Source organism: Eleginops maclovinus, chromosome 8 (assembly GCF_036324505.1).
Source record: "Eleginops maclovinus isolate JMC-PN-2008 ecotype Puerto Natales chromosome 8, JC_Emac_rtc_rv5, whole genome shotgun sequence".
Classification (NCBI taxonomy): domain Eukaryota; kingdom Metazoa; phylum Chordata; class Actinopteri; order Perciformes; family Eleginopidae; genus Eleginops; species Eleginops maclovinus.
This window is the reverse complement of record NC_086356.1, coordinates 5,783,924-5,794,205: the sequence shown is the minus strand read 5'-3', so window position 1 is coordinate 5,794,205 and position 10,282 is coordinate 5,783,924. Positions and strand designations below refer to the sequence as shown.

At 41.1% G+C, this 10,282-nt stretch overlaps 1 protein-coding gene across 3 annotated transcripts in view; it reads left to right on the top strand.

The window, feature by feature from the left end:
* The first annotated feature begins 803 nt into the window (after positions 1-803).
* Positions 804-10,282, top strand: part of rxraa (retinoid X receptor, alpha a) — a 102,042-nt gene continuing 92,563 nt past the window's right edge. For all 3 annotated transcript variants that reach the window (XM_063889302.1, XM_063889303.1, XM_063889301.1), the window contains exon 1: positions 804-1,066. In XM_063889302.1, the coding sequence (XP_063745372.1) occupies positions 1,039-1,066 (28 nt within the window). In that variant the 5' untranslated portion in view covers positions 804-1,038. The remainder of the gene's footprint in view (positions 1,067-10,282) is intronic.

The following is a 10,282-nucleotide window of genomic DNA, read 5'->3' as shown; positions in this document are numbered from 1 at the left end:
TATTAGCAGATGTAGAGTGGGGACTTGAAAATGAAACTGTGTAATATTTTAGCTTGCGCAACTTTCTCGATGTTGGATTACCTTTTTGTCTGTATTCCCCAATATTATTGTTAGGAATGGATTATGGATTAGTCTTCAGATCTGTTGAAAAGTTGGTGAAATGTATGTTTTATCCTGCAAAGAAAAGATGAATGCACTGTGAGGCATCACAAAAACAAAAACTCCCATCTTTTTTTGATGATACATCTGAATGTGAATGCATAAACTATTCATGCAGTGTTAAACTAAATTGCAAAGATGCACACATCATATGCAATTCTAGGTTTATCAGGTTCTTCATGACAACAAAATCATTCTATAGTTCTACAATCAGATCTCCAGTTAGGTTTGAGTATGTGAATTTGATACCAGCTTCTAAGAGCTTCTGGGGATATAGCCCAATTGCTACAGTTGTGAAAATGCAGTTGAAATATCTATCTATAGAGCTAACAGCCCTGCTTCAACAGATGTGACCAGGTTAAAATAACAGGAGATAAGCAGTGAAAATAATACTAGCTTCTGCTCCACACAATATGGTACAATCACTACCTTTAGGAAATCTGTAGAGTTTTAATATGTATGATGAAATGCAATGCGTGTTTATCTTTTAATAATTTTGCGTTGTTCATTTCATGACGAGTCTATATCTGTGGCGTCGCTGCAGGCTCGGCATACGTTGGTGGGAGTACCCCCTGCACCGGTCCCTTTTGCAGTGCAGATCCAGTAGTTAGAGTTGTTGTACACACCGGAGCGTGAGAGTGAGAGGAGAGGAGCGATAGCGAAGCAGCTGAGTGAGCAAACAGAGCTAGAAACATTAGGTTATCTTTTGAGACTTATCACACATCGACCTGTCACTTTTTACTGCTTCGTGCACGGTCTACTTGAAGAGGCGGAGAGAAGCAGCAGTAGCAGCCCGGTCCGGTGTGCTCGAGCAGCCGCCTGTGAGAAACTCCCAAACGCAGTCGTCTCAGCTGGCATGAGCTAACCTACCAGACAGACATGGAAACCAAACCGTTCCTGTCATTGGGTAAGTTTGTTTGTTTAATGACTTGTTGTGTTTTGATAGTGTGAAGCGGGTCTTAGCGCAGTTGTTTCTTCTTCTGTGGTGCCCCTTGTTCAATTTTGACAGAAGCGAGTTCTCAAATGTTTCAACATGTTTGAAGCTGTTTGCGAGCTTTACCGGGCATTCTTATAATTTAGTTGATATATTTAAAAGCAGATAGTCCCCCTTTTGGTTGCATGCTATAATTGTGATGTCTGAGGTGATGACAGTGCTTTGATGCGGAGTGACATCTCGCTCGCGATAAGCTGTGCGCATACCTCGCGTGCGCTACAGTTAAATGTCATAGTCGCGTTAACTTTGCTTAAAACTGTATTTTAATATACGTAGCTCCATTAAGGAAACTTGCAAACCGAGATACAGTTGTGTTTGTCAGCATTTGCTTTCGAGAGGGACGTAATGTAATCACAATTGCAAAAAAGAGGAGTTTTAACTTGGAAGAGCAGTTTCTATGTAATCGTTTCTTAGCATGTTTAAACTAGATTTAGTGCCGTGTGCAATTTGTATGAGTTTTAGTGAGCTGGTATGCTACAACATGCTTTATGTTAAAGATAGGTATGGAAGCCTTTTTAAAGCTTTTGTTGTCTTTCACGTGACTTGGCTTAACTTGCTTCCGTTTGTCTTTCCATGTGTTGCTGAGTTGTTTCAAAATTAGCCCAAGCAGCAACAGAAAATGTATTTAAAATGAGCTGTGTGCTCAAAGGAAGTTGCTTGACTTATAAAGGAGTTTGTCTCTAAAAACTAAAGATTAAGTTACAAACAGGTCGCACTTGTGTAGTTTCTGAATTTTGTGTGGATACAAATAATCTGTTTAAGTACGAAAAGTCACAAGCGACTCATTTAGTGATTTCACGTGTGTGTTTTTTAGGAGGGAAGCGGCAACTTTCACATTCATTTTTCATGCCTCATTTTCCTAAAAAGTAAAGACTTAAAGCAACAAGGAGGCATTTACACATCTGTCACATTCTCAAATGGTAAGATGTTTGAATTTCCAGAGAAAGATCAACACTAATCTACATAAAGTATGAATGACTGTGAATGTTTCGCAACCGTTATTCTTATTTGCTAAGTCTAATTTTTGTTAAGGGCTCCTTTCAAATTCCACTTTAAACACACACTGTCACACACGAGCACATCACACTGTAAATTATTAATGCCAAGCTGCTACTGTGAGTTTGTCAAAGTGAACAGAGCAGACCCTTGTCCCCTGCAGCACAGACGCTGCACAGAGCTGCAGGCCAGCCCTGTTATTGTGTCTGCCCTTCTTTCATGAGGGCGTCACGTTACACCTCGACATGTATCATCAGCTGCCTGTATGCACCGTGGAGATTCACTGGGACTTCTGAGACGCCGGGGCCGGCTTTCTTCTTCTGTTACAGGGGCCATGCTCGCTGACACCGTCGCCCCACAACGCCCTTTATGTGGCTTCCCAGAAATACTCACTACACACACCGACAGGCTGTTATTACAGGTGCCACATATTGTGTGTCCTCGCCGAAAGTGATTCAAGTTTCACTCTGCCTAAATGTACATCAGAGTAGCTCATGCGGACACTTGACAGCGGCGTTATCTGCGGTTGGTGAAAGGCTCAACACTTTCTTCCAGCAGGGTTGGCTCTCATCTTTCCCTCCCAGTTACGCCACATGCTGTGTCAGCAGCTTTTTCATCGCTTAATCTGTGAGCCCTTAAATCGCCATTTCTATTTAAACTTGCTCCATCAAAGGTCCACTTTGAGTGCTGATTGGTAATTGGCCACTTCAAGGACGTCGCTATCTACAGAGTCCTTGAACGTATCGATTAGCCGCTCACTCAGTGCAATAATCTGTCGGGCTGCATTAGAAATTCTGACATGCAACTGTTTGAAATGACTGCGGGTACGTTTTACAATTATGGATCGGTTGTTGGACGTAATGACGACCCCCCCCCCCCCCCCCATGGTGATGTGCAGCCTTCATTTCTGATGTTAGCTATGAAGACTGAAGGGATGACATTGAAAGGAGAATGTGTCAGAGCAATATGAGGCAGATCATAACAGTGTGTCAGTGGAATAAACAGTGAAAGGAAAGCAGAGTTTTTACATTTGAGGAGAAAAGCCTGTAAATCAGTCACATTTATATTGATTTGGTTGGTTAGTATGCAGCAAATATGACATTTCCCCGGTTGAAAGTTCAAATTTCTGGCTTTATTGTTTTTTATTGAATTTATCATTGTCCAATTCAAGCTAAGGATTGGTGTGAAGCTGTACGAGACAAATTCCGGCTGTTTGAACACATGAATTGTACAGCCTTCATTTAAACATTAATTTATTAATGAAACACGTTACATCCCAAAGATCTTTGTTAAAATGTGACACGCACAACTTATTAGACCACCAGTTCTTTTACGATCATTGATTCACATTTGTTTGATATAATTAAAGCTACATGACCTTCTTTTTTTGGTGGTTTGCCACTATTTTACTGTATTGAACAGTTCCTTTTGCCACCCGCTAAAGAAGTGTGCGGTGCCTTCTGTTTGGAGGAACATCACACACACACACACACACACACACACACACACACACACACACACACACACACACACACACACACACACACACACACACACACACACACACATACACATTTATAGTACACACATACATATATATTATACACATCTGCCATACATATCTGCTTATAGTACACATATCTATATATTGTACATATCTGCCATATACATCTGCTATACATAATATATGCATCTGTCCATACCTCCTCATTCAACAGTGTAAAGTATTTAAATACTTTCAATGTATTCCACATATGTATATATTTCACATCCTCCAATCTTTATTGTTAATATTGTAAATATTCTTCTCTCTTTTTGCACTACTTTATTTATCTTTTGCACCATGCATGTTGAGTTGTTGGAGGAGCACGCGACATAAGATTTTCATTGCCAACATATACGCTGTATCTGCTGTGCATATGACCAATAAAACCTTGAAACCTTGAAACCTTGAAACACACACACACACACACACACACACACACACACACACACACACACACACAGACACTCCCAGAATCAATGAAGTTCATGGTCTTTGATGAGAAAGTGGGTTTCGTGGCAGTGTGTGTGGGAGAGACAGACATTCCTTTTCTGGCAGTAACGCAGGAACAAAGGTAATACAGGGAGAGGGTGTGTGTGTTGCCGGGAGGGATGTGTGTGGTGGGAGTGGGCTGGTGGAATTACACCGCCAAAAGCATTTGGCCAAGTTTGTCTTTTTACAGCCGTCCAGTTTTGTGTTCCTGATGTGATGCTTTTGCTCCCCTTTTGAGAAAAGGGGGCTGCAGCTGTCATTTTTATTGGAGGAGTTTTATAGCAAGACTTAATGGCTTAAAGTGACAGCTCTCTCTCCGTCTCCTTTCTCCTTTTTTTTCTCTGTCTCAATCTCACCCATGAGGCCTTTTACTCAAGCAAATCAAAGGAAATGTGCCTTATGCATGTACCCACCCTCCACTTTCCCACCCATCACCCCTGCCAAAGCAAACTGTACGAGAGAAAAAAAAGGATTTACTCTCCAACTATGAACACAACCAGTGTGTGTTTTTTTAATTACAGTTTACTGCACTCAAGTGTAGTGTTTTTTTTGGGGGGGATAATGTCTCTGTTGATCACTATAAAGCATTGTGCTTCAGTTTCTCCCCTCTGCACTTGTTTATGTGCTAGACATAGTAGGACTCAGAAAGCGGCAGAAGGCTCCTTGAATCATGGCACGACTAAAAGGCTTGTTAATTATTTGTGTACGAAGCTCGCAGGAGGTCTTCATTGATAAGGGCCGCTCTGAACTTTGCACTTCAGACCTTGACCTCTGCCCCTCGTCTGCTCGTTCACTTCAGGAATTTGCCTTTGGCGTTGGATTTCTTGTTAAAAGTGTTTAATGACAGTAGCATTTTCCATACGTTTTTTGTCATTCTTTCTATCCATGTTTCTTTCCTTTGTTTCAATCGTGCATCATTCGCTCGGCTCTAGATTCCCCAATTTGTGATTTGTGGTGATTTTAAATTGGTGGCGCAGCTCAGGATAGGTTCAAGTAGTCTGTAAAATGGCCAAGGTGACATCTACACTTTGAAACATACAAAATACTCAAGACATAAAGAAATAAAAAAGTAAAGTAGTGTAATAATAAATCATAATTTTATCTGGGAATATTTGCCTCATGTCTTCCCCTCTGTCTCCCTGCTTCAATTAATCTACAATAAAGGGACTGGTTGTCCAAAAAAAAGGTCTTTAACAAAAGGTTATCTGAACCCAAAATATAAAACACAGATTATAAGTGACTCTTCATTCTTAAAAAGCTGGAACCAAGGCATGTGTGACATTTTCGGTTGGGGAAAGTGATGATCAGTCAACAGTAATTGACAATTACACTAATTTGTTTTGGCAGTAGCATGCTTGTTGTTGCACACATTTTTGAATTAAGCGAGCACTATTCGTCTCTGGGTGTATTGTGAGTCCTCCTGAGTGTCTGAATGGCTTGTCTGAGGGCTGGCAGTATGCAGGGTGCGTACAGCCACTCTTTTTGAAGTGCGGAAACGTAGTCTCTGTGGGGATTTGAACAGATCGCACTCATAATTCGCAATGAGAGGAAGGTCGGTGCGCCCTACTCTAGCAGCTTCCATAGAGCAGAAGACTGAGAAATAAGGGCAACACTGAGATAGAGAGATACTATAACAGTTAGAAAGAACACAATTAAAGCCCTGCCAAGAAAGCAGAAAAACACCAGTAGCTGTCAGAGGCTAACTACCCTCTTCTCTTCTCCACAATCCTCAAGTTGGCATGTTTTCAATAATAAAAACGACTGTCGTCTTTTCTTCTGCGACCGGGGTAATGCATGATATATCTTGGCTGTTTGGAGGTTATGATGTGTTTTGTAATTAAGTTATGAGCATACGGGCTTTGATGGGTATTCGCTGGAGAGGGATGACGAATCGAGCGCATCTCAGATATGCCATGCTCCTTCATGTCATTATATTTCCTTTAATGCCCACATTTTCTCCTAATTATAATTGGCCCCGATGAGCACCGCGGATGTAAACAAAAAGAAAGAATTTATTCCCCCTTAAAGAAGGGCACATGGAAAAAATGCAGCAGCAGTAAATAGTATTTCCCCCGCATCCGGATGATGAGTCGGAGATTAAACTACAGTGGAGCATGGCTTTACATGTTGTAATAATATGTAGCTGTTACGACTTGGCGATATCATCAGCATAGAGCATGATCAAAAGCCCGAGTGATGCGTTTGATGTTACCTCGAAGAAAGAAGAGTGAAATCATGGGCTGGTTTGTTTTAAATATAGCTGTGTATTCAGGTGTTTACACACAGCGCTCTCTCTTTCTTTTTGAACCACACTCACTGTGTGTATACATGTACATCTAAACACCGGCCACCGCAGCAGGAACAGAGCAGGGTAATTAGGAGTCTCGCTGCTCCTTCACTCTGCGAGGTCACGGGGGATGAGAGGTGGTGTCCCAATGTGCCTTTATATCTCTCCTCCCTCCACCTCCACCATCACTGTCGCTGCCGATAAGTTTGTCTGTCACCTCGCCAGATGCGATGGGGGGTGGGGCTCCCGTGCGCTGCTGGGCACATGGCCACGGAAATCCCACAGCATGCAAACACCTCGGTTACGTTCTGTGTGTGTGAGTGGGTGTGTGTGTGTTTGGGTGTAAGCAGAAGGCAGGAGCTTTGGGAGCAGGGGGAAGGGGATGTTCTTGTACACCTGTATATTGACTGTATATTTTGGCAGAGCAATTGCTGGCTGCCATTTGTTCAATACCATTGATTCAATGCTGTAGCTACAGGAACGCATAATAGTCTTTTGAGATTAAAGTAAGGCAGTTCGGATAAAGCAAGACACATGATGTTTCTACTAATGCTGTGGCTTGGAAGCTTTGGTATTATTGTCAAGGAATTGTCAATCTTGAATGTTTTTAAATTTATTGAAGATATTAAAAAGAATTTGCCACCTAAAACTCACTATGGATGTCCTTCATATTTCCCTTCCCAGTCAGGTGGCGTTTGTTACTGGCAAGAAAATGTGATATGACCACAGTGAAGCCCCCCCTCATGCTACCAAAATACCAAGACCAATCTGAACTTGGAGTTGAACTGTAGTTATTCCTTCTTCACGGAGAATGAAAAAACCCATTTCCATTTCTCTACAGAAGAAATAACTTCACTTCAACTCTGAGTTGGGATTGCTCGATACTGAGGATGGCAACCCTGAGAGGTTTTATACTCAGAAAAATATCTTACTTGGGAACAGCTATAATTTAAAGTATTCTTGGAGACAATTAGACACAGTAGCCCACGAGTTAATAATAGCCAAAGACTCTAAGGCTATGCCGTTACACTCATCTTCAGGAAACATCAGATATGATAATAACATTTGTCACTTTTTTTCCAGCATTTACCAGATTAACATTCTATTAAACACACCTTTTATCCATTTCATCCATGAAAAGCAACAGAATTTATCTGAAGAGATGTTTTTAAAAGCCAGAGGCAGTCATTATGTATACACCTTTGATTCATTAAATGAGTAATGTAATCACAGCTACAAATACAGTGGATTCTTAGTTTCTCTTATTCAATTTGTTGAACTTTTCCACTTCCTGCAGCTATTTTCTTCCCTGCTTAAGAAACTCCAAAGCTCAACAGAAGTCATTTTCTCTACTTTGAACACTTCTTCACCTCAGGAGCTCTGGCTAAGATGCTTTGTGAACTGCTTTTTATAAGGATTTAAAAAGAATCTCACATATGGGGACAATAATTAGGTGCCATAAACAGCTGCGATTTAATGAATACAATGGGCAGATATAGCAATCAAAACTGCAGAGAATTATTACATTGTCAATAGCAACTCTTATTCAGTAACCACCATTTATTGTGTTCCTGTTTCTATGGTGACTGTTTTGTTTGCCATATGTTTGTCCAGGTTTCAAGGTTTCCATGTTTGTATTATCCTCTGTCCTCTGAGAATCTGATTGCAGTCCAACCGCTACAAAATCAAAGATATTTAATTCTGTTTTCTTGCCATTTGCGAATTCTGGTTCTTTTCAGGTCAAGGACAGTGAAAGCTGTTCTACCATATATTAGCTTAAGTATTTCAAGATCTTTTAAGAGCACAAAAACAACCATCCCCTCCCATTTTGCTCAACAGCAGGGCAGTGGAAGATACATTGATATTGCGAATAAGTCAAGGTCCTGTCTAAATAAGTACTTTGCATAGGCTGATCACCCTGTTGGGGTTCCTTTTGCTCTGAAAACAACAGATTGATTGAAACATGAATCTATATTGCTTATGCTAAGAAAAAATGGTCTGTTCTACTGGGTTGCAACAGATGGAAATGCAGCTAGGCTACGTAGCTTAAAATGATGGCAGCACTGATCGAGGTTTTCTGTAAATGTTGAAGTCATTTCACATTTTCATTCCATTAACCAGTCTTTAAACACTGCCAGAGCTTGTACCCTGTTCCCTTCAGTGTTTACTTCCTGTCTGTCTTCCTCGTGTATTTTAAACTCTTTTTCTTTCTTTTTGTTCTTGCATCAGTCTGCTATCCAAAAAGAGCAGACTGCTCAATCTCCAAGTTGACCAACCAGAATAGACGGTTCAACTTTTAACCGTTGAATGAAATCAATAGCTTAATTATCCTTACACGCCTCGTTACACGCTTTTAACTTCGCCAAAGTATCTCTTTTCAACCAGCCTGTAAGATGGGGCTACGACTTCAATTATGATAAACAGAAGATCCATTACAGGAGCCAGCAAACTCTCGCAATTACAGATAAGATTTAGGATACCAAGGGACGGTAGCCCATATAAAAGTATTGACATGGGTCATCTCTGGAAATGGACACAAAGTAATCCGCGCGAGGAGTTTTCACTTTCACAAATTACCACGCATGAAATAAAAAAGAGGTAGATAACAGGGCTCCACTGCCTGCAGTAGAGAGAGAGTGATTAACTCTTTGTTGACGCCTCCAGGCCTAGCATGTTCGTACATCCGCCCAGACTGTGGCCCCCTCGGCCTGAGAACACACACACACACACACACACACACACACACACACACACACACACACACACACACACACACACACACACACACACACACACACACACACACACACACGCACACACACCTGTATGCATGTGTACACACAGGCACACATGCAGAAAGTCTGCTGCGAGGAAGTCTGGAGGGCTTTGTCACCTATGGTTAGACACCTTGCCGCGGCCGTCTGGTTTTAGGAATGTTCTCAACGGCAGGGAGGGTGTTTCAACGCCAACAGGGAGGGGCTTTGTATCTGGAAAAACAACACCGGCAATTTGGAACGTCTTAGTCTCGATATAGTAGTCGGACATGCCGTACCAAGCAATGTAAACAACCGAAAGTAACATTTCACCAAGTGACATTCGTAACCGAGTGACGGCACTTAGATGGACGTCTGTTCCCTCCCTTCCTGTGCCCACAACATCCAATCTATTTGAGTTTTATTGCCCCTTCAGGGAAATTTGCTTTTGCAGACAGGGTGTGCAGTAAAACCGCACAGTAGAGCCATGCTATACAAAGCAAAAAAGACAACAATACATTTTGAACCCAACTTAACCATGGCAAGACCAAAATGCATCCTATCAAAACCTTTAATGGCAAAAGCGCAGTTTTGGCGATGGAAATATTATAATAAAAAACATTTAAAACTGAATTTAAATTAATTCAGTACACTACAATAAATATGTTTAGTGTACAGTTTATATAAATATGTAAAAATAGCAGTCGGACAAAGGTTTCACCAGCCTTTGTAAAGTTTTACAGTTGAGGGCGGTACAACGGCCATACCAGGTCACAAATAACTGTGTTTATATATATATTCTTTTATAAACTGAGCCCCACTACTTAATAGTGACTGTAAATAGGATGACTGAATAGATGCAGAAAGCGCATTAGGCAGTTAAATGCTCTTTTACTTTGGTTATAGAAATTGTCAACCTGCTTATGAGAGGTATAAACCCTCTGCATTGTGCCCCTACGGAAAATGTTTTCATAGTAATGGGATTGCATACACGGCGGATACATTCCAGTGTAATTTATACAGAAGAATAACCAACATAATAAATGTAGTGCAGATGC